Source organism: Ylistrum balloti, unplaced genomic scaffold (assembly GCF_031769215.1).
Source record: "Ylistrum balloti isolate Yb309-2 unplaced genomic scaffold, AGI_CSIRO_Ybal_v1 Utg369706, whole genome shotgun sequence".
NCBI lineage: Eukaryota > Metazoa > Mollusca > Bivalvia > Pectinida > Pectinidae > Ylistrum > Ylistrum balloti.
In genome coordinates this window covers 160,914-187,225 of record NW_026781934.1, presented here as the reverse complement: position 1 = coordinate 187,225, position 26,312 = coordinate 160,914, and the positions used below count along the sequence as shown (strand labels likewise).

Here is a 26,312-nt window from a genome sequence, read left to right as displayed (position 1 = left end):
GATGTTCTCTTCCATTAAAAAAAAAATATATATATATATCTTGAAAATAGAAAATACAAAAAAAGACATTCCTATGAAATATGCATCCTTTTTGTATTATGTTTTTGGAAAAATTTCAACCTATTTTTGACTGGGACATTGATGGATGTATCTGTTGGAAAGACAACACAGAAATGGGGTGAACTCATCTAAAGTCAAGCTGAATTCTATCTGAAAACTACTTTTGTTATACGAGTGATTTTGATGACAGAAGATTAGAATATCCCTATCACAAGTTATAACAACAGAAACAAGGTCTCAGATGTAGGAAGCACAGTGTTTTAACTTAATGTCTTACCAGGAGGGTCCTTGACTTGTCTCTGACAGTGGGCTCTCACCTCCACCTGGCCCTGTCATATGATGTTCGTCATCATGGCGAGAGATTTGATTGAGCTTGCCGTACACCGACGACGAGCTATGTCCACCAGGGGTGTGTGGAGGTTCTCTCTGGCCAGCAGGGTGATGATGATGATGGTTGTTATTATCGGAGTGGGGCTGAGGGTGAGGATGAGGTTGGGGATGATGAGAGTGAACGCCCTGTGGACTAAGGAGCATATTTGAGTTGTGAGAGGTGGGGGTAGGATTTGGTTGATGATGATGAGGGTTTTGGTGGGGTTTGCTTTGGGCTGGTTGGTGTGACGTCTGGGATGTCGGCACATCACTTGTAGACCTGGGAGATTGCTGGGGTGGGTTTCCTGAAAACATAATTATCAAAGCTTATATACATGGTTTTCTGTGATCACAGCATTTACACTTTCAATGAAAAGGTGTACAGATCAATCCAGAAATGTCATGCCTTAATTTCATATTCTCATGACATTGTATATGACAGCTTTAGCTGAAACAATGCTTCTCAATAAATATATATGCTATGTATAAAATTGGAAAAAAACAAAAACAAGTAATTTGATTACTTGGGAGACAATAGAATAATTCCATTGAATTTCTTACCAGGACTAGTTTGCTGTGCTATTTGTCGACTTATCACCTCTTGTAATCTCTGTAAGGTTTGCAAGGCTGAAATGGAGAGATACAGTATAACTGAGTTTTACCAGGATACAGAGAACATCTATCAGTAGGTAACTCCTCATAACTATTACACATTCAAAAAATCTACAGGGATTATTAGTGATATTTCAATATATAACACACTCTGAAGTTAAGGAACGGTTTTGTTTAAGCACTATTAACGGACAGAACTTTATTCAATTACTTTCCTCACTGAATTCAAAAGATATTTTCAAATACACACAATATTGTCAATAACATGAAAAGTTTTGTAAATTTTAACCCGACATTTTGAATGGAGAACATTTGAGGAGCTACAGCTAACAATTCAGCGAATGGTATTGTATTTCTTAGGTATGTTACATATAGATTATTTTTTGCAGGCTGTTTGAAGACAACCCTCCAATCACAAACAGATGATGATTAAAAAAAGGTGTTACAAACTTATCATAAAATAGCAAGGTCTGTGTCAGCTCATTAGAACTTTTATCATCAGGACTTTGGCCAATGTTTAACATTAGACAACATTCCAGTACTTAAGGAAAGTTTGTTTAAATGGCAGATATATCACATAGAAAATAATGTAGGTTTGTTGAGCAAGAACAAAATGATTGCTATTTTCCTTGCCTGAGCATTTTAAGCAAAGGATAGTAATAATTTCACAGTTCAAGTTTATAAAAAAAACTGACAACATACATGGATACACAACCTTTAAAAATGTGTGATTTAATCCATATAGCCATCTTTAAAACAAACAAAAAGTTGAACAAGGAAACATTGAAAAATACATGCAGTTTAACCAGTACATGCAAATGGAATAATTGTTAGTGATGAACAAATTTCACATAACCATGATCCATCTATCGTTTCCAGATCAAAGAAAAAAGAAATCCTCACAGAACCTTGGAAATTGTTGACAAGAAAAAAAATCTTTTAAAAGTTAAAGTTGTTTGTTTTGAAAAAAAAACAAAACAAAAAAAAAACAAAAAAAAAAACTTTGAACATTATAATTTTACAACTCAAAATATTGGGTGATCTTGATTATGGCACTTGAGTCTTGCAATAAATAATTATTTTACTTGAAGCACATTATACATTGAATTCAAGCAATTCCACTGTACGATATATGGTTCAAGGTTACAATGGGAAAAACAAATGTCAAACGTGAAAAGTATAAAAAGATTTGAACATCGAAATACACATGGTTGTCACTGTATTGTATTTACAGTGAAGGACACTTCCATGTGTAGTCGTGTTCATACCTTTATGAGTTAAATCTTGGTTTCTCTGACTGCCGCTGAGCGTGGATATCAGACAGGGAATCGTAGATAGGAGTGGGGAGGTGGCGCCTAGAGGGTTGGACACAGAATCACGTACTTGTACAATGAGGCTATTCACAAATTAGACATGGGTGTACAGAGATCTGCTTACAACTATTGAAATTTACTACATTGTTAAGATTTAACTATTAAAAGATTATAATCTCCAAACCTCTCATGTCTTACAGGTTATTTATTCATTACATCAACACCTGTATACTTTTCATAGTTTCACGTACCCAAAGTTAGAATGGCATTAAAAACGAAATAAAAAAAAACCCATCCTAATATCACCGATGAGGATTGGTCCAGTTCTAGAACTTCAAACTTTGATGTGTACTTTGTTGAATGTATGATTAGAGTTTGAACTACTTCATTGATGGGACCAGAATAGATTTCTATACCGCAATAGTATAGTGTAGGTGTTTCTGTATCTGTGTGGGCTCGACAGGGAAGACAGGAAAAGACAGATAAAGTGGTGTAGGATTTTCTGTACCTGTGGGTGCTATACCGGCTAGAGCTGCCGCTGTAGACGTAGGGAGTGACATGGGTGTGGAGTTGGGACCTAACTGGGGTGTGCCTGCACAACTTGACCGCCGTGAACTTGATGGTGAACTTCCTGGTGATATATCCATGTCATCCATCTGTGAGTCTGCAAAACACAAAAGTTAAAATGTATGGAATAAAAATTCATTTTTATGTACTACATGATTTTGACAATACATACATGATGCCTTGAATGCCCAAATTACTGCCCTTTCCACTCTCTGGAGTAATTTCATTAATAAAGGCTTTTTAAATCTTGACACAGGTCTGATGTTAAGAATAATATGATCTTTCCCTAGCTGGAGGTTAGGACAGAGAAATCTCTACTCGAGGAGGAGATTCCAGATAGTCTCACCCTGGGAAAAGCCTCTGGTTAGACAGACATGAATCTCCTCCTCCAGTAGAAATTTTTCTGTCCTACCTTCGAACTAAGAAATGATCCTTTTTCTACTATTTATCTCCAACATGCCAGAAATATAAGAACAGTGAGACCAACATAAAAACAAATCTACAATACACAATGACAATCATAATATTACAATAACTCATTGTCATAAAACCGAAGATGATCAGAAACGGTCTTACAAAAACATCAAATTGTCAATATCAATCAATCAAATCTCAAATGTACAACTTTGGGTTTAACAAGTGTTTATGTTTTGTGTACAGGCTGTCTCACTCTGGCAAGATTGAGATATCTTACCCTCACTGAAAATTTGGATTATTACGTCTGATAGGGCAGAAAATGATTATCTCAATAAAGATCACCATAGTAAACTTAACAAGAGCGCCGTGGACACAATATATGCCGCCACAAAATATAAAAATCAAGATCAAAAATCTTACAGAAATCAATGAACCGTAAAATCACCACTTCCAGCACATCTACCCATTGTATTAGTGACATTGAGCAAGTTTCGTGAAAACCTGATGATTATTTTAGGGAGAGTTGCGTTCACAAGGCTCCACTAAGAGCAAGCTACAGATACAAAGTTGAAAATGGCATAAATCTTACAAAAATGAATGAACCGTAAAATTACCCCTTCATGCACATCTACCCATTGCAAAAGTGACATTGAGCAAGTTTCATGAAAATCTGATGATTATTTTAGGGAGAGTTGCGTTCACAAGGCTCTAATATGAGCAAGCTACAGATACTAAGTTGAAAATGTCATAAATCTAACAAAAATCAAAGAACCGAAAAAATCCCCCCTTCATGCACATCGAACCATTGTAGTTGTGACATTGAGCTAGTTTCGTGAAAATCCTATCATTAGTTTAGGAGGAGTTGCTATCACAAAGCTCCACTAAGAGCAAGCTACACATACAAAGTTGAAAATGGCATAAATCTTACAAAAATCAATGAACCGTAAAATTGCCCCGTCATGCACATCTACCCATTGTAGTAGTGACATTGAGCAAGTTTCATGAAAATCTGATGATTATTTTAGGGGGAGTTGCATTCACAAGAAATGGATGTATGGACAGATGTACAGAGAAGATGACTCCAATATATGACCGCCTCTGGCGGCGTAAATTCCGATGTAAATCTACAAAGTGAGGATCAGGAAGTTGTATAAAATTAGGTGATAAAACTAATAATATAGTGTAATAGATGAACAGCAAATTATCAACAAAGGTCAATAACAATAACAAAACTGAAGAGCTGATGGTGACAACTGACTAACAGTCTGTAGAACTGAAGAATTGAAGTTGACAACTGACTAACAGTCTGTAGAACTGAAGAATTGAAGGTGACAACTGACTGTCTACAGAACTGAAGAATTGATGGTGACAACTAACTGTCTACAGAACTGAAGAATTGATGGTGACAATTGACTGTCTACAGATCTAAAGAAATTAAGGTGACAACTGACTGTCTACAGAACTGAAATATTGAAGGTGACAACTAACAGTCTACAGAACTGAAGAATTGAAGGTGACAACTAACTGTCTACAGAACTGAAGAATTGATGGTGACAATTGACTGTCTACAGATCTAAAGAATTGAAGGTGACAACTGACTGTCTACAGAACTGAAATATTGAAGGTGACAACTAACTAACAGTCTACAGAACTGAAGAATTGAAGGTGACTTCTACAGAACTGAAGAATTGAAGGTGACAACTGACTGTCTACAGAACTGAAGGTGACAACTAACATTCTACAGAACTTAAGAATTGAAGGTGACAACTAACAGTCTACAGAACTAAAGAATTGATGGTGACAACTGACTGTCTACAGAACTGAAGAATTGAAGGTGACGACTGACTGTCTACAGAACTGAAGAATTGAAGGTGACAACTGACTGTCTATAGAACTGAAGAATTGAAGGTGACAACTGACTGTCTACAGAACTAAAGAATTGAAGGTGACAACTAACTAACAGTCTATAGAACTGAAGAATTGAAGGTGACAACTAACAGTCTACAGAACTGAAGAATTGAAGGTGACAACTGACTGTCTAAAGAACTGAAGAATTGAAGGTGACAACTGACTAACAGTCTACAGAACTGAAGAATTGAAGGTGACAACTAACAGTCTACAGAACTGAAGAATTGAAGGTGACAACTGACTGTCTACAGAACTGAAGAATTGAAGGTGACAACTGACTGTCTACAGAACTGAAGAACTGAAGGTGACAACTAACATTCTACAGAACTTAAGAATTGAAGGTGACAACTGACTGTCTAAAGAACTGAAGAATTGAAGGTGACAACTGACTAACAGTCTACAGAACTGAAGTATTGAAGGTGACAACTGACTGTCTACAGAACTGAAGAATTGAAGGTGACAACTGACTGTCTATAGAACTGAAGAATTGAAGGTGACAACTGACAAAGTCTTCAGAACTGAATAATTGAAAGTGACAACTGACTAACAGTCTACAGAACTGAAGGTGACAACCGACTAACAGTCACAGAACTGAAGAATTGAAGGTGACAACTGACTGTCTACAGAACTGAAAAATTGAAGGTGACAACTGACATTCTACAGAACTGAAGAATAGAAGGTGACAACTAACTAACAGTCTACAGAACTGAAGAATTGAAGGTGACAACTAACAGTCTACAGAACTGAAGAATTGATGGTGACAACTGACTGTCTACAGAACTGAAGAATTGAAGGTGACAACTGACTGTCTATAGAACTGAAGAATTGAAGGTGACAACTGACTGTCTACAGAAATAAAGAATTGAAGGTGACAACTAGCTAACAATCTATAGAACTGAAGAATTGAAGGTGACAACTAACAGTCTACAGAACTGAAGAATTGAAGGTGACAACTGACTGTCTAAAGAACTGAAGAATTGAAGGTGACAACTGACTAACAGTCTACAGAACTGAAGAATTGAAGGTGACAACTAACAGTCTACAGAACTGAAGAATTGAAGGTGACAACTGACTGTCTACAGAACTGAAGAATTGAAGGTGACAACTGACTGTCTAAAGAACTGAAGGTGACAACTAACATTCTACAGAACTTAAGAATTGAAGGTGACAACTAACAGTCTACAGAACTGAAGAATTGAAGGTAACAACTAACAGTCTACAGAACTGAAGAATTGAAGGTGACAACTGACTAACAGTCTACAGAACTGAAGTATTGAAGGTGACAACTGACTGTCTACAGAACTGAAGAATTGAAGGTGACAACTGACTGTCTATAGAACTGAAGAATTGAAGGTGACAACTGACAAAGTCTTCAGAACTGAATAATTGAAAGTGACAACTGACTAACAGTCTACAGAACTGAAGGTGACAACCGACTAACAGTCACAGAACTGAAGAATTGAAGGTGACAACTGACTGTCTACAGAACTGAAAAATTGAAGGTGACAACTGACATTCTACAGAACTGAAGAATAGAAGGTGACAACTAACTAACAGTCTACAGAACTGAAGAATTGAAGGTGACAACTAACTAACAGTCTACAGAACTAAAGAATTGATGGTGACAACTGACTGTCTACAGAACTGAAGAATTGAAGGTGACAACTGACTGTCTATAGAACTGAAGAATTGAAGGTGACAACTGACTGTCTACAGAAATAAAGAATTGAAGGTGACAACTAGCTAACAATCTATAGAACTGAAGAATTGAAGGTGACAACTAACAGTCTACAGAACTGAAGAATTGAAGGTGACAACTGACTGTCTAAAGAACTGAAGAATTGAAGGTGACAACTGACTAACAGTCTACAGAACTGAAGAATTGAAGGTGACAACTGACTAACAGTCTACAGAACTGAAGGTGACAACTGACTGTCTACAGAACTGAAAAATTGAAGGTGACAACTGACATTCTACAGAACTGAAGAATAGAAGGTGACAACTAACTAACAGTCTACAGAACTGAAGAATTGAAGGTGACAACTAACTAACAGTCTACAGAACTGAAGAATTGAAGGTGACAACTAACTAACAGTCTACAGAACTAAAGAATTGATGGTGACAACTAACTAACAGTCTACAGAACTGAAGAATTGAAGGTGACAACTGACTAACAGTCTACAGAACTGAAGAATTGAAGGTGACAACTGACTGTCTATAGAACTGAAGAATTGAAGGTGACGACTGACTGTCTACAGAACTAAAGAATTGAAGTTGACAACTGACTAACAGTCTATAGAACTGAAGAATTGAAGGTGACAACTAACAGTCTACAGAACTGAAGAATTGAAGGTGAAAAAAAAAGGTTGACCACAATGCCAACATGACAATATACCCAAATCTGAAAGCTTTCTCAAAATTGTCTGAAAAATTGAGGCAAGGGGTAATGTTTTACTGAAACAACATTTGTAAAATTCATATATCATGTCAGCTCACATACTGCAGAAGTACATAAATAAAGTGGTAGGTTTGGTGTTCAGAGTTGCTAACTAAGAATTTCAGTAAACAGCAACTTTATCGCTTCACTTTAAGATCATCTCCTACAACAATGTAAAATAAGCTTAAACAATATATATAGCTTGTGAAACAGGACAGAGACACTGTGGGTAGTGACGGACAATGTTATTTATGGTTTCCTAAAACATTGTAAAATAAGCTTAAACAATATATATAGCTTGTGAAACAGGACAGAGACACTGTGGGTAGTGACGGACAATGTTATTTATGGTTTCCTAAAACATTGTAAAATAAGCTTAAACAATATATATAGCTTGTGAAACAGGACAGAGACACTGTGGGTAGTGACGGACAATGTTATTTATGGTCTCCTAAAACATTGTAAAATAAGCTTAAACAATATATATAGCTTGTGAAACAGGACAGAGACACTGTGGGTAGTGACGGACAATGTTATTGGCTTGTATCTTTACACAGCGTGAGACCTCACACTGCTAGTATTAGATCTAGACTGTATAAGAACAGTGGAGTAAACAGAATAAGAATTAACCAGACTCTAGAAAGACAAAAATAAACGCTTAATTTCTAAATAAATTTTCTTTTTTTTTTTCACAAAAGATTTTCTTAACGTAATATTATCCTTGAACATCAGATTTTGCTCCATTAAAAAAAAAGGATCACTTCTGGATAGGACTGTTTAACGAGTACCCAAGCAGCTGGACACTGGTCTAGGAAAAGTAACCAAGTTTTAAAATGTGTACCCAGGTACTCAACGAAATAGAAAACATATAGTATTCAGTCTTTGTCAATAGTGAGCTTTAATGGATTGAAATAATTCACGTTTGTTCAATTTCTGCCATCAAAGACAACATTTTATCTGTTTGCAGTATGTTCACTTGCAGCATTGTTCTCCTAACTGTATTTCAATTGGTATCTGTGACAGCCCTAGTTTTTTAACTTATTATATCACAATTCTCTAGATCTCCCCTCCCCTTTCCCCCAAAAGTGATGAAAGTAAATGTGATTTGTTATTACCAATCTGATACCAATATACTGAAATCAGCAAAGACACTCTATAAGGCATGTGAAACAAGTAGTTATGAAGAACTGGATTACACAGGGTTGTCTTACATGTAGTTTTCAGTACTAGTGGATGAATCATACTATTCAACTCCGTTATAAAAAGCTTACAATTGTTTAATATTAGTGTCATGATCAATTTACGGCCATACATGATCTCAAAACTCATAGGGTGGTCAGGAAAAGGTAAGGGGTCACCTGCCCGGACCACATTAGTTTTCCCCTGGTACTCAAGTTTCTTCCCACAACAAGACCCCATGCATGCTTACATCCTGGCCAACAAAATTTCCCCTTTCCACAGGAAACTTTCCCCTCTTCATAGGAAACTTTTCCCTCTTCATAGAAAACTTTCCCCTCTTCATAGGAAACTTTCCCCTCTTCATAGGAAACTTTTCCCTCTCCACTGAAAACTTTCCCCTTTCCACAGGAAACTTTCCCCCCTCTACTTGAACCATCACACTCAGCTTCTTATTGTAGATGATGAGTAAATTATCCTTGCAGTCACTTTTTTGAGTATGAGCAACCAGACTACATGTTTATGACATTAACTGCTAAAGGAACTGATGATAACCTCTTTTGTACAACTACAAGCTCCTATTACATTCTTCTATGTAGGCCAGACAAAAAATACATGTTTTCTGTAACATTTTTAGAAAATTTACGCCAGACAAAAAATATATGCTTTCTGTAACATGTTTAGAAAATTTAGGCCAGACAAAAAATATATGTTTTCTGTAACATGCTTAGAAAATTTAGGGTTATGTATAGGTAAGCAAATTTTCGTTTGGAAGCAAATACTTTAATATGGTCTGTATATAAGAGAGATGTTGACTAAAACAGAGCTTATTTGAAAATCACCTTTAAAAGTTCCAGGTAGGAAAGGAATATTACGGTAGGTAGAGTTACTCAAAATAGGAAAAATTTTTTGTTTGGCCTTGAACTTGATCTTGATCACAGGCACTTAACCAGTCATATCCCTTTTTCAAAATCTGATACTAGCAAAATGACACATTGATGTGTTGTCTGTAATCCAATATTCTGTTTCCAATTTCAATTATTTGCCAGCGTCATCTAATCCCAAAAAACTGGTGCGCCTAGCTCTTAATCAATGGATTTCATACATAATGAAGTAGTAAGCACGCTTCTGAATGTAGATTAAACATTTAAGTCTTCATTCAATGAAGGAACATAACAATGTTCATAGTAAAATCATTGAACAAAAAAGATTGAAATAACCTTTTACATACTCAAGCTGTAAGGTGAAAACTAAACTATTTACTCTCTACTCCAACTGAAGTGCATAATGTCAAAGGGACCATGATTCTCTTGAAAATGTCAATAAAAAACAATTTTACATTGCTGTTCCAACTTAAGTATCTTCAAATAATGTGTTTTTGCTTATATGCAACCAAATAGTCCAATTTCAGATTTTCATTTTAAAATAAATATTTTTCAATAAAACATGTTTTATGCCAAAGTACACTGCATTTAATAAGACAATTTGAACATGATATAGAAGTTTTAACTGTGAAAGGATACACATTTCTGTGTCACATTGTCATGTGCTTTGAGTGGTAATAAACGGTTTTCTGTAAATCCAGTTTTACTATTAACCAAAATAAATGAAATTGTTTTATTGTAACAATAGCAAGACAGATTTTCTCTCCACAAATTTAAGTGGTACTGGTGTAAAGTGTGTTATATGATAACAACGTACGGAGACATTATCTGTCAGAACACTGTCAGAATTTTGACATGCTATTTTTTTGTATGGAGACATTAACTGTAAGAACACTGTCAGAATTTTGACGTGCTATTTTTTTGTACGGAGACATTAACTGTCGGAACACTGTCAGAATTTTGACGTGCTATTTTTAAAAGCTAACATTTTTAACACCAGGTTATTTTAAGATTTACTTTTACCACTGATTTTGATTTCTGGGACCAAACTTTTAATTAGAAATATCCGAGGTTTTACAGTTTTCCAAATACCAGTTTTGCGAGTCTTTATTACCGAGACAAAGAAAGAATTTCATTTGGCCGACAAGGTACTTGGAGTTAAGAGGGGTATTTAAGTTTTCCGAAGTTCAAATATACTAGTTTTACAGGGATATCTTCACAATGAAAAGCATGATGTTTTCTCTTATTGTTCATCAGTCACATCATTAATACTGGAATGAAGATATAGTTTTGACTGCAGGGAGGTAAACTTCACTTTATTCTGTCCAGATCTAGACCAATCAGAACAAAAGCAAATGAGCAGAGACTCACTCTGCTATACCATCCCACCCTCATCTTTTTCTTTATAACTTTATTTGTTATGGTGTTTATATCTATCTTTTATACAAGCTTTTATTACAGAGGACCACTAAAGGGATATTCCACACAAGTTACAATATCATGAGATGCTTTTGAAGAAAATCATCTACTTCTTCTCTTACGGAGATCATATACCCCAATTTATCATTTAAATAGCCATATAATATTTAATTTGTGGAAATTCTTTATAGTTCTAGCTATTTCCATTTACAAACATTTATGTGGCCCTGATTGTGTCATGACAGGTTTGCTTTGTTACAAGCCAGACAGAATGAAATATTTGTGTCATTCATAAAATCAACAGAAAATAAGTCCGGTGATGTAATAAAATGGTAACCCATGCAGAAATGTTAGTGAACAGCATTCACAGTTGTATACCCAATACCCTCCATAAAATTCATGGTCCAGAGACCTCTGTTCCAGATGCACTATATATAGATGGTATGGCTGGGAGTATTCTCACCAACTTTTTCTGTCCAAATTAAACTGACCACAGGAGAGATATTTTGATGATAACAATTGTTTCAAAAGTCATTAGAATAAGTTCTTAAAACAGAACAGCCTAAAATTTTGTTACTTGAGTGAAATATCCCTTTAAAATCAGACGGCCATAACTTTTGTTTTCTATGTCTTTTGATGGCCTCCTGCTTGTAAACATAAGCCTATCATTAACTGGCCTGTTAACAATGAGAATGGTGTTGTGTATCACCTGCTGAGGACAGTGACCATGGCATCAATAACTGCCATTAATAACCTACCATAGAGAAGTGATAATAATTGGTTGAAAACAACTTAGTAATTATCTATTGATATTCAGTTAGTGAGTTTCATGATTCACGTTTCTTAAACATAAAATCACTTTTAACTCCGTACATTTCTCTAGTTCTCGAGTTGTAGAGTAAAATGTATTTATTCTGTATTAATAACAAGACAACAAACAACTGTCTTTACAGACCCATCCCCCGACCAGGTAGACCTGATTTACTTCTACCAGACCCATCCCCCGACCAGGCAGACCTGATTTACTTCTACCAGACCCATCCCCCGACCAGGCAGATCTGACTTACTTCTACCAGACCCATCCCCCGACCAGGTAGACCTGATTTACTTCTACCAGACCCATCCCCCGACCAGGCAGATCTGATTTACTTCTACCAGACCCATCCCCCGACCAGATAGACCTGATTTACTTCTACCAGACCCATCCCCCGACCAGGCAGATCTGATTTACTTCTACCAGACCCATCCCCCGACCAGGCAGATCTGATTTACTTCTACCAGACCCATCCCCCGACCAGATAGACCTGATTTACTTCTACCAGACCCATCCCCCGACCAGGCAGATCTGACTTACTTCTACCAGACCCATCCCCCGACCAGGTAGACCTGATTTACTTCTACCAGACCCATCCCCCGACCAGGCAGATCTGATTTACTTCTACCAGACCCATCCCCCGACCAGATAGACCTGATTTACTTCTACCAGACCCATCCCCCGACCAGGCAGATCTGATTTACTTCTACCAGACCCATCCCCCGACCAGGCAGATCTGACTTACTTCTACCAGACCCATCCCCCGACCAGATAGACCTGATTTACTTCTACCAGACCCATCCCCCGACCAGGCAGATCTGATTTACTTCTACCAGACCCATCCCCCGACCAGGCAGATCTGAGACCCATCCCCCGACCAGGTGATTTACTTCTACCAGACCCATCCCCCGACCAGGCAGATCTGATTTACTTCTACCAGACCCATCCCCCGACCAGGTAGACCTGATTTACTTCTACCAGACCCATCCCCCGACCAGGCAGACCTGATTTACTTCTACCAGACCCATCCCCCGACCAGGCAGATCTGATTTACTTCTACCAGACCCATCCCCCGACCAGGCAGATCTGATTTACTTCTACCAGACCCATCCCCCGACCAGGCAGATCTGATTTACTTCTACCAGACCCATCCCCCGACCAGGCAGATCTGACTTACTTCTACCAGACCCATCCCCCGACCAGGTAGACCTGATTTACTTCTACCAGACCCATCCCCCGACCAGGCAGATCTGATTTACTTCTACCAGACCCATCCCCCGACCAGGTAGACCTGATTTACTTCTACCAGACCCATCCCCCGACCAGATAGACCTGATTTACTTCTACCAGACCCATCCCCCGACCAGGCAGATCTGATTTACTTCTACCAGACCCATCCCCCGACCAGGCAGATCTGACTTACTTCTACCAGACCCATCCCCCGACCAGGTAGACCTGATTTACTTCTACCAGACCCATCCCCCGACCAGGCAGATCTGATTTACTTCTACCAGACCCATCCCCCGACCAGGCAGATCTGACTTACTTCTACCAGACCCATCCCCCGACCAGGTAGACCTGATTTACTTCTACCAGACCCATCCCCCCGACCAGGCAGATCTGATTTACTTCTACCAGACCCATCCCCCGACCAGGCAGATCTGACTTACTTCTACCAGACCCATCCCCCGACCAGGCAGATCTGACTTACTTCTACCAGACCCATCCCCCGACCAGGCAGATCTGATTTACTTCTACCAGACCCATCCCCCGACCAGGCAGATCTGACTTACTTCTACCAGACCCATCCCCCGACCAGGTAGACCTGACTTACTTCTACCAGATCCGTCCCATGACCAGGCAGATCTGACTTACTTCTACCAGACCCGTCCCATGACCAGGCAGATCTGACTTACTTCTACTAGACCCATCCCCCGACCAGGCAGATCTGATTTACTTCTACCAGTCCTGTGTCTTCCATTTTCATTACTATGAAAACCTAGACATACCAATCAGAGGTCTCAATTAACATTGAGAATCAGCTGAACACCACCGTAAGACATTTTCCAACAAAAAAAAAAAAATCAGATTTTTCATTTTGAATGAGAAAATTAAACTTTATCAAATTGAAATTTTGTGATCTGGATGTAAAAGGATATTTGATTTTTGTGAATATTGTTCAAGTAAAAGGTAACCTGCACTTTATTGTAAGTGACTGTAACTATAGAAATATCTTGAGACAACTGAGACAGCCAAGTCAACTACTGACCACAATTATATCACAGACAATATTTTAAGTCATGTTTGATAATGTATGCATACTGATAATATGATTTCCTTAAAAAACCCCAAACAAACAAGACTTGATCAGGAAGACAGTGTAAGCATAACTGAAATGTGGTCATGTATAAGAGACTATGTTAGAATTTAAAGACTTGGGGTGTTATTTTCTAGTTGAGTCAACACTTTGTTTTAAAATCATAAAGAAAAAGAAAAAGAAAGATCTTCCACCATATAGATGTAGCTATTCTTCAAATATCACAAAGTACCATTTTGATATATGCCAATAGATATATACTGGTAATATTGTGTACATCAGTCCTAATGATTCTACATTCAGTTCCAAGTCAGCTTTGATACATATTCAGACTAAAATATATGTCAGTTAAAGAGAAAATGGACAATGACACCTAACAAATCACATACTTTACTTAATTTTGATAATGTCGTAAAAACTATTCATCAGAAAAATAATTAAAATATGACTTTGACCTTCTTTCTTGTGACTTTGACCTGCAGGTGGAACACTTTTCATTTAAGTTCAAACAAGTTACAGTGACGTATCATCATGTGAAATAGAAAGTTTGGCATTATGAGTAGGGACCTATATGATGTGTTTTTAACATTGTATACTCGATTCTTCTTTAAGGTAGGAACAACCTTGGCCATGGACATCAGTGTATTATGAAGTGAGACTTCATTAAATTTTATAATCTCTGGGAATGAAAGTGATGGCAGAAGAACATTGACACCATTACGGTGATCATTCTTACTTTGGAGCAGATGGAGTCTTTAGTGTGAAAAGTGAGGCAGTTTAAACAAAAAGTATTTTATCAAACCCTTCCATTTTGATAATGATTTAGTCTTAAATGAAACACTGCTCAAATACTACTTAAGCAGTTTTTTTTTACCAATAATTATTTTCTTCACTCAAGTAACATTTTTATTCACAAACTCCAAATAGATCAACCAGTATGAATTCAGATGCTGAATTCTACTTAGCCAGGCACAAAATAACAAAATTTACATACCCAGTGCACCTCTCCCTTCAGTAACAGGTGGATATATATATAGACTGTTTCATACCTTTGACATTTAAGTAACAGGTGGGTAAACTGTTTGTACCTTACACAAACATCTTTGTTTACTAATGTAATGGCCAGGAATAAGTGGCAGAACTGCTGTACCATTCCAAGCTGTTGTTGGTTCATTACCAATCTATGTTTTAAGAAACTTATATGTAGATCTAAACTTAAGCATTACAATCCAAGATACCATTACAAGTTCCAACAAAAAGACTTAGATCTACTGGAGTTTTGTACAGATTGGAGACTGATAGTGTGAAATTTGCTATTTCATTACCTATAAAAGCGTACTTTTAATTTCGTATAATTTTTTAAACATTTTACATAAATTACACTGGATATTTCAATGTTTTATCTTTAAAGCCTGTTTTACAGTATTTAGAGTGAAGAGACAATGGCTATCATAACCATAAGTAAAATGTAAATCACACACTGATAATAAATAGCTAACTTCTAGGTTTTTTTAACCTTTAATAAAATTATTGTTAGCTGCAAATAGGTGTTTGAGAATAGCCCAAATATTCATTATTCTGGGCGTGGAATCCTTCGAGGGCAAACGAAAACATAATTATGGATCAAAGAACATGTTCATCTTGTAAACAATGGATTCTACATGTGAAACAATGACAAACAAATACTGTCATTGCACATTAGCTACAAACTGAGTGTTACCTAATTGTACTAAGATAATCTGAGAATTAGGATGGACGTCACTTATTATATTATGAAAAAGGGGAAAAGATGGTGGTTTCCAACATTCTTAGCCAACTCTTTCCTCCCAGGTTGAAATCCCATTTCATAAGTAACATAGTGAAAGATAATAATATTGTTCAATAAAAACACTGCTTGTCCATGATATTCTAATACTTCATTAAAGCTGGTGTAAATAGGTAACTGACAGAGAGGAGAATGATACTACTGAATAGCACAACATTTGGACTCTATCACCTGTAAAAGTTGACAAATATTCACATTACAGGAAATATTTGTTTTGTCAAAAAAATTATTCCTATTTCCGGGTTATTTTTGATGGCAGTGGAGGCATGTTTTTTTTAATTATATACACTGACAAAGGGTTTTTTGGCATGTAATTGTGTTGCTTTTGTGAAACAAGTTAATTTCATTCACACTAAGAAAGCCATTACCATAAACATATGTTAGGACATACTAAATCACAGCATAAACCTAAAGTGTTTGAAGGCCCCTGAACTTTCTTGTATGGATTAAAGGCTAGATATTATTTCAAGGTTAACAAATTACTTAGCCATCATAGCTAAGTTCTTTTAATTCTGTTTTTAATAGTCTAGCAACACAATTACATGTCACAAGCCCTTGTTGTTGCACAAAGGAAAAACATTACATCCCCTCTGCCATCACAAATGAAGCAAATATTTATAACTATTTAGTTATGAGGTAAAAACTCATGTTTTCCTGAAGAGTTTTTTCTTGTGCAAAGAGGAACAATGGACCTGTATTGCTTACACTGTTAATTAATACTACAAGGGTTACGATCACTTGTGCTCTCTGCATCCCTGGAACATATCATGGCAAAATTGAAGGCACAGGCAATGTAATTTGATTGGTCTAGAGTGGTTTCCAGGAGAAAAAACTAACCAATCATAGGCTGGTGTACTCCTTTGAAAATTACAAAGGAGCGACATACAACCTCAAAGCCATTACAGCATGTACATCAAAGGATCAAATTGTCTTCTCAACAAGGTGTCACACATGTAAACTTCAATTTTGCCACGACATGTTCAAGGGGTGCAGAAAATGAAAGTGATTGTAACCCCTGGTGTATCAAGAAAGACATCAAGATCTGTGATAAAGTCAAAATAAAATATGCAAACACTGAAATGTGAGAAAGTTAACACTGTAACTTAAACAGTATTACTCCATACACCTTACAGATCTTTGTTCACAGTTCTTTACTTAAACGGACAGAGAGTTAAAAGCAACATCAAATAAGTTTGTGCCAGGCAAGTGCTACCGTCTCATTACAATTGACTCTGAATCTCTAAACTTCTAGTAACATTTTGTAATTTAAAGAAGCAGTAATTTTCCCAGCACCTCAATCAAGGTCAATACTTACCAATGGACACCAGAATCATCCAGCAATGTTTTGGTTAATCCTTTGAGGGACAAACACGAGACACACATATATTGTATCCGGTTGTACAGGAGAATACATATGGATAACTCACCATGATTTTGTTTTCTGGGGGTCACTTGACCACCACTGTGTGACCTATTTCCTTCGCTGTTGCGACGGTAACGTCTGTTCGCCTGGCTGCCTTGTGGGTCAGGATATATCCCTGAGCTATCTTTTCTGTGAAATAATGTGGCATTGTCAGGCTTATGCTCCAAAGTATGAGGAGTCCGATGGTGAGAAGATGACAAGGATTGACTAGCTCCTCGTAGGTGTTGTTGTTCGACAGCCAGGTGCTGACTGGCCTGAAACTTTTCAATAATGTATTTTTTGTCTGGTTTTCCACTGTGGGGATATGTTGGGTTAATATCAGACATGCTTCGTTTGAGGTTTTTCTCTGATAACAAAGTCCGGTCCACAGCATTACTGGAATGTTTGGACTTGTCCGTAGAGGCTACAATACAAAAATAGGGTTTAAATAGGATAAAAGGAAAACACTTATAGAATGGTCCACATCAAAATGGAAAATTACATACCATGAGTTTTTCTTTCAACATGTTCACTCTGTTTAGATATAGGATAGATTAAACACCATTTTCTAAATCTAGGGTTGAAAAACTGACTTCCTTAAAACGATGAACCATGTACAAAAAAGTACATATCAGTTACCGGGTCACATGACTGGTCTTTACATAACACAATGTTTAGTTCTTCACTGATGAAATGCGTTCCTTCTCTACTTTGGTAAAGCACTTAGGCCTAGTTCACCTTCCCCTCCAGGTTTTAACATTTCTTTGAATCACTTATTTTGGATATGCCTCAGTTGCATTCCATGTATAATGCAGTTAAGTTCATTACTTCTGTATCTAAATTTGTATTAAAAGGTGCTATTTACTTGACAAGTTGTGTCTTTTGTACCACCTTTGTTTAACATTAAACATACAAGACTGATATATACTTTGTATCACAAACCTTGAGTAGTTTACAGACATTTTCTTCATTGTAGATAATATTTGCTATTTGATAACCTCAGACATGAACAACAGTAAATTTCTTAAGTTTAAGGATAATTTCTTTATAATTACAGAAATTTATCATTTTGATAATCACAGACAAGTCCAACAGTAACTTTCTTCAGTGAAATCATTACCTTCGTCAATACCAGAGAAGTGAATGACGGTGCATAATCCAACTTTAAATCAGCAGCTTACAGCTTGTACAGTTCAACATTCAATACTAGATACATATAAAGATTTCATCACTTTATCGTAATGGTGAATCATGCAAATTACATACATCTGTTTTTTCTCTTTGGCTATATTTTATTGACATATATTTTTCTGTACATAATTGTCCAATTAACAGCAATTATATCCAACAATTTCTGATAGCTTATCTAATAGCTGAAGAAATATGAAAGTTTGTCTCCTACAAACTTCTGATTTTACTTTTACTGAAGTCTGCTCCAATAGAACCTTTTGTAATTTCGTTGAAGTTTGTTATACAAGAGACTTTTGTAATTGTTATGTGTAGGACCTACAGCCTGACTTACATTTATTTGGGTAGTTGACTTTGGCTCCACTGCTGTTTCCCCCAGTACTACTGCTGGTACCTCCACCACGACTGTAGTTATTGGGCTTGACATCTCCTTTTGATCCCGGTCTACAAAAATATAAAAAAGATGAAATGCTTATAATTACAAAGGATCTAGGATGCATGTTGGTCCCCTCCATTGAATGTTCTTTATTGGTTTTAAACAAGACTTGATTTTTTCTCTACTTTGCCCTTCTTTCTCCTTTTGCTCTTAATCATTTGATAATAAGGAAATTCTACACATGAAACCCAAGGAAGACTTAACAGGAACTCTCTAGGGAATAGTGATGAATTTAACATCTTAAATGGTCTCTGGGCAACCACTTTTTCTTCTTCAGACACAAAATTGTATGGGCTTAAAAGGGGAAGTGGGGACAACTGGACAGACTATCCTATAATCTGATGATGGGAGGGCTAAAAGTTCCATTTTTCACTACTTCAAAATGTTAAGATGTTTTTTTTATGAATTCCATCTAGAAGTGTCATAAAGGAGGCATAACAAACCAATTTTACTTCTGTGGTATACTGACCCATCAATCCAATCTTTTGGTTTCTCCCACTGGGATACTTCAGTTTTACAGTTGTAGTAGTAGTGCATACCAGACGAACTGACATGCTCTGACCAATCTCCACAGGTTCGTCCAGGTGTCTTTTGGGACTGGAAGAGAAAATTATTAAGGCTGATGAGTGTAACATGTTGACAGGAATTGAATTTGTAACAAAAAAAAAAAAAAAAAACATAACAGGTCACATTATATATAGCTCTCGTTTTCTTTATGCTATCTTTTGCTGAAAATTATTTATAAAGGCATTCTATTCCTTTTCTTCAGAGAAGCATTATTTACTAAACACAAAATACAGATTCAGATTTCATATGATAATATGACATTAGTTGAAGCCTGGACAGTGGGGAATACTTGTATCTATTTTGGTTTCTGATTTTTTTTTTTTTTAACATATGCTAGTTCACTTTCATTATCTCAATCTCACTTGATGTGTTGGCACCGTGGAGTTCTTAAATGATAAGTATGTTAAAGAACAAACCTCATAGTAAAGCTTTGTTCTTTGCTGCATAACGTTATCATCTTACAGAAATATCAAGCTACTAAGACATTACAACCCCAGTTTATTTTTATTGTATATTAAAAATGCCTTTTTTGTTTGAAATTTTCCTGTCTTAATTTTAATAGTCACTTCATTTTCCAATTTTCAGGTCTGTAAACCTAGAAGAGAAGTTATATAATCTACTGAGGAACTGTCTCATCAATGTAGTAACTATTTTTCTAGTCCCCTGAAGTGCTTTATAAATGTTATTTTGCTCCGGGACACTTGTCAGGCATCGTCTATCAGGAACATAAAGTCGTACCTCAGATTTTCCATCTTTTTCCTTAACATCACGAAGCTGTTTGATGCCTTTGTCGTAGTTACCATTTTGGTTGTTACTTCTTTGATTGCTGTAGGTATGGTTTGCTTTTCTGTCGGGAAAACTGCTTGATCCTGAAAACAAGTAAATCTTTATCATGTAATTTCATCCGTAAAGAGTTTTTTTGTGATAAATTGTCCTTGCCAACACAGTCAAGCATTAACTTAGTTTAGATGTTTAACTTTGACTGATAGCCAACTAAATACAAGCAGGCTTAGAATACTGATTATGTCTTTATACAATTTCATGTAAAACCTGATCTGTTGAAAGGTTTACTGATTTGTACATTCTATTTGTTGTTTCTATAAACCAACACAAAAGATATCCTACATGTAAAGAATGACTTCATGCATGCATTTTTTTCAAATTCTATGCTGCATTCAGATATTTCAACTCTTACCTTTCTCGTATCTTTCTTTAATTTTCTCAGAATAAGAGCCTTTGTTGTGATATCTGGGACTGAGACGGCTTGAAGGGCTGTTGTCTCGACATCTGTCAGAACTTCCCCCATCCCGCTTGTATCTGTCTGCATAACTGTCAATTCCGTAATTCTTTGATGGGTACTGGGATGACTGAAACATGGCAAATATCATATAGATTGACAGTAAAGCTGAGAGAATTTTGTCTACGTTCAAGATCAACGAAGAAAATATTAACATGTCAGCAGAATCTTTATTCAAACTCAAAATTCTATGAAATAAGGGACCAAAACTATTCTTGGAGATCCCTGGAAATGTCAAGGAAAATAAGGCAGGTGTTCCAGAAGAGTAAGCTTCTTCTGCTTCTTCGATGACACCAGCCATGCAAATCTTGGTCAATCCAAGTAAGTAATGTCATGTTCCTGAATTAGAACAAGATGAATTACAATGGAATTGCAAGCTCTCAGCATTGTTGTATTTTGAGAATATGATATATCTTTAAAACCTATTCAAGGACCTATGAGTGAAGACTTTTGAACATATAACATATATTAGAATACAGTGTCAAACAAGATAAGAATATAATCTCAAGTAATATCAGGCCTGCCATCAAAAAGTCTTTATTTGTAAAAAGCTATTCATCCTTCAAACTCGTACGTAATCACAAACCAAAGTCAGGACCATAGTAGTGTAAAAGAACAAAAATTACCTAGGGCAAGTGGCTGAAAAATATTTGTAAATTTCTTCATGAAGTTTCTTTCACTGTATCAAATCTCAAGAACTAGTAACTCTTGCATGTGAAACCCAGTCCTAGCTACTGTAAGCATTGATTCAGGAAGTTGGTAGGAAATATGTTTAAATATCAAACCTATGACCAATCTACATGCGATTCCTGCACTCTTAGAATTTTCGAGGGATTCATAGAACTTCTGAAACTACTTAATATTTCCATTGTGGGACTGGTTGTTTTTGGATATTAAGTTACAAAGGACTCATGAAAATAAATCTTAGATTGATTGCAGCAAAGACATCAAATGTCTGCATTCCTGGTGTAAATCCTTCATAAGTATGTCCATGATGGGAAAATGGCAAAGTCAGTCTGTCATTTTCTTTGAAATTTAGATGCAATAATGACTAAGTTATGATGATAACTTTCACTCATCTTTCACCTTTCCATTCGATCCTTTCTTTTCAAGAATATAAATGATATCCATTCTTGTAATCATGATCAAATTTCATTTCCTAGATAAACAAACCACAACATGTATTTTGTATAAAAGTAGCATGAGTTCTCATCAAACCACGGTGAATTGTGAACATATGATCATAGGGCCTGAATATCTCTTCTAAGCTTGAAATTCTAATTTCAATTTCCCACTACACATATTCATCAAACTCTAAAGCACAGGCAGAAGGTAACAGGACAGTTCTGGTATTGAATATAGTGTGCAGATTCTGAAGAAGAGACAACAATATCTCAGACATCTGAGACCAAATCTGGGTAGTTTGTGTTTCACTGGCAAGGATCAAGGAACTCCCTGTAATTTTGTGGTAGTGTCCTTCAGCAAGACACGCCACTCTTACATCCAATATGATGTTCAGTGAAGAAGACCTGACCCACATAATGACCCTACCTGTTTTAAAGGAAGAAAAATTAAACCTAGCAAACAAATCCAAGACTTTCTCAAGCAATGAGTGCAAATAACTGATGATAACAGTTCACTATTTGGCAAATGGATGAAAGTGTTAAAAGTAAATGGTTAAATTGTCAGGATGCATTTTTGTCCCAATCGCACTCATGCTTCAGGCAGTCTGATCGAAAATTAATGTTTCATCCATTCCAACCATTATTAAGTCAAATATCCAATTCTAGTGAAGAAAATAAATAATTTGTGTCTGGGTTGGCATTCAATAATTGTGGAAAGAAAATTGTCCTTTTCACATGCATGCCACACACAGACTGAAATGTCTTTTCTGTATCTGCAAGCTGTACCAATGTCATGTTTCAGAGTATAACACTTGACTGTAAATTTATCTATTATGGAGCAATCAAGTTTGAATGCATTATCACTTTTGTGTCACAGTAGGACAGTGATTGTAAATTTATCTATTATGGAGCAATCAAGTTTGAATGCATTATCACTTTTGTGTCACAGTAGGACAGTGATTAGCATTTCCACTGCTATATTATCAGCATACAGAAAAAACACTACTGCCAGGATATGCTTGTTTACAACATTTTTTCCGAATCTTCCCATATCAAGATTGAAATCAGTGTAGGAACTTTCCCATGTGACTGAAATATCCTAATACCCCAGGTGTTTCCAAAAGTTATGACCTATACTATAAAATAAAGAAGACAAAATATATGCATTCTCCATGCAGACACTTTCTTTCACTTACGTAAATGAGCGTCATTGAGCTTTCTTTCACTTGTGTAAATGAGCGTCATTGAGCTTTCTTTCACTTACATAAATGAGCGCCATTGAGTAACTTTCATTATGCTTTACTCTTAGATGAATTATTGCATAGCAGTAGCTGCACCAAACTTAAATATTTGACTGATCATGATTACACAAACGGCCAGAAGTGAATTTTGGAGCAATATTTGTCAACTCAAGACCAATTTAAAAACTGATAATTTGGATTAACCAATGACTGAAATTTCACGTAGTTGGACATTTACATAAATCCATGCCTTATTACTAATGGTAAACCTCCAGTCAGATATTAACACAGCTAGTTTGAACATGATTTCTTTCAATAAAACAATAATTTTGTGTTTAGGGCTACTTCCTACCCTTTTTATTCCTGTTTCAACTACTATTTGAAGAGTCTGAACACGTTGTGAGATTGTGGATATTTACACTGCAATAATACCAACATGTGGTCATTATTTACATCAACTGTATATGTGGATAGCAGGTTGTAAATGACCACTGTAAGCAAATGATATAGCCAATTATACACATACATGTCACTTTATCAGCAATGGCACAACTCGAGGCTCCAAATCTGAATTACAAGTGATCTGTATACAGAGCACAAAATGTTGACATGGGTGTTGTCAAAGGGCATTTGTATTTTACCATAAATTGCAGGGCTCTTGATCTGCCAGATTTGGGGCATTCCCAATGCAAAATAGTATCTTTTTTCCCAATTTAGACCCCAAGTTTTCCCAATTCTAAGGAAAACGCTGCAATTCTAAGGGCCCTGGGCCCCAGTCCCAAAATGGGGTGTGAGAGCCCTGCATTGTGATAAGATATATCCCTATTTATTGCTTGAAAGAAATTATTGTAAGACTCAATAGATATGCTTTGCAAACACCCATGAGATGATTTTAATAAACAATAATCTGTAGCCACAACCCTCAATCTACATTCTGTATACTGATTTGTAAATAAAAACTTCTGCCAGTACACAAGCTGACATGTTGTTTTGCTGGCTAAATTACACTGTTTCAATATTGTGATACCTAACGTGACTATGAGAACAAAATAATAATATGTGACTCCTTAACAGTGACATCAACATGTAAGTATTTTAAAAGATAATCATATTATTATTGGCATTTTTATTCTAAATAGGCTATTACCTATAAAATAATTTTCTCCCACATGTACAGTACATGTTCACCTTTAAACACTTGTCATTGTGGACACCATTGACTTTGATAATTTGAACTAAAGCAACTTCTTTGCATAAGCATAATTTGAAGGAGTTCACGAATATTCAGTATTATCCAGACTGACTGAAGGTTTATGGTATATATAGTTACACTTCTGTTACACATAAACTGTGACAATTTCAATATATTTATCACTGAAATGTCAAACAAGCATGAAAGCAAGACACCTAAAATATGCAAAAGGAAACAACATGGCCACCAAGGAAGAATCTTACATGGACTGTTCTGTAACACAGGGATTTCCCTGCGTTAAGTTTGGTTGGTCACCATGAGGCTACCATTATCAATATCTCACACAATATACATAAAATTGACAATATCATCAATTTGTAACAGGGTTATGCTACAGTACATTATGGCACGACTGTTTTGAGTAGAGTCATGGCATATCTGCATTCCCTTCTAGGCAATGAGGAAACATTTCCTAAGGGATGACACAGAAATCTTGACCAGCACAGGAGTCAAATCTGTAAATGATTGGGGAAATGCATTTGAACATTCCCACATATCTAGCTCTTGGAGTGATCTGCAAGTCACTGTTTTAGAACATGGCGAATCTTTCATGAAACTTTTTATGGGGGGATATTTTCCATATCCTATTAAGTCTGATTGGTGGAAATAGACCCTTTGCATCTATGTTTTGGCTATGCAAATCCACTTAATTAGTCAACCGATCTGTCTTTTGAAACCAGCTATAGCTCATTATCAAATGTCTACAAAAACTGGTATTTCATATTTTCAATAACAGGTTTCATCTAATAAGTAACCTTTGAATCTAAAAATTTCTTATCCAAACATTTTTTTTTCAAGTTTTACCCCTTACTAAGGTAAACCTCACCCCAAGTAATAGAACAGAAGTACTTTTTCGTCACTTTACCTCAAATTACCCCATTTTGAACCCTGACAGTCCAAAATAGGGGTAGTACATCCTTTTCTATGACTTTTGAGTGTGATTTCTTTAAACATTCTTGGATTTTATATATATTTGAGGTGTATTTTTTCAAAATTCTCGACTTTTGAATGGTTTGAGAATACGAATGCAATACTGCATGGTCCCCGCCTATTACCTGGAACGGATGGGCGTCTCTCTTTTCCATATACCTGAAAAACATAAATGCAAAACGAATTAATATCAGAAATGCGTTAAATACTGCAAAACAAGATATTTTTTCTGTAAATTTATTGCAAATTGACAACAAAGATGGCGGCCTGACAGTCTTGTAACTGACATGTCATGTTGATACCTAAGATCCTTACCCATCATCGAGTCTGGGCTGTTTCCTTGCATGCATTACCATTAATGCAAATACTTATAGGGTGCTTGAACGCACAAAACGCTGAAAGTGGGACTATTCTAGCTATTTTCAACAGCTAGACAGCCTTCCAATTCAGTCGATTAGACGCCATGACACATCCGGGGTATTTCCTGATGACGAAAATAGAATCCAACGGTCGATATTTCGCCGTTCAAAAACAGAATTAAAATAAATAATTGGTTCTATTTTTATAAATTTAATCATATCATGTTAAAAATGATAAAAACACACAATTTTTGTGTAATATCCACGGTCGTTTAAGGTGAAGGTCGTTATAAGAAACTCAAGAGGACGAGGTTGTCGCGGACACATTCCAGTACACAGCACATTGGGGTACCTTAGGGGTAATCGATACATCAGATTTGGTCCAATGAGTCAGGGAC

At 36.3% G+C, this 26,312-nt stretch overlaps 1 protein-coding gene across 1 annotated transcript in view; it reads right to left on the bottom strand.

Moving 5' to 3' along the window:
* Window positions 1-25,986, bottom strand: part of LOC132565239 (WW domain-containing adapter protein with coiled-coil-like) — a 33,622-nt gene extending 7,636 nt beyond the window's left edge. The window contains exons 1-10 of the mRNA XM_060229874.1: window positions 25,871-25,986; window positions 25,681-25,714; window positions 20,907-21,078; window positions 20,450-20,580; window positions 19,614-19,741; window positions 19,043-19,152; window positions 17,546-17,944; window positions 2,863-3,018; window positions 991-1,056; window positions 338-734 (exon numbers count right to left, since the gene is read on the bottom strand). Of these exons, the coding sequence (XP_060085857.1) occupies window positions 338-734; window positions 991-1,056; window positions 2,863-3,018; window positions 17,546-17,944; window positions 19,043-19,152; window positions 19,614-19,741; window positions 20,450-20,580; window positions 20,907-21,078; window positions 25,681-25,714; window positions 25,871-25,911 (1,634 nt within the window). The 5' untranslated portion in view covers window positions 25,912-25,986. The remainder of the gene's footprint in view (window positions 1-337; window positions 735-990; window positions 1,057-2,862; window positions 3,019-17,545; window positions 17,945-19,042; window positions 19,153-19,613; window positions 19,742-20,449; window positions 20,581-20,906; window positions 21,079-25,680; window positions 25,715-25,870) is intronic.
* Window positions 25,987-26,312: the final 326 nt, after the last annotated feature.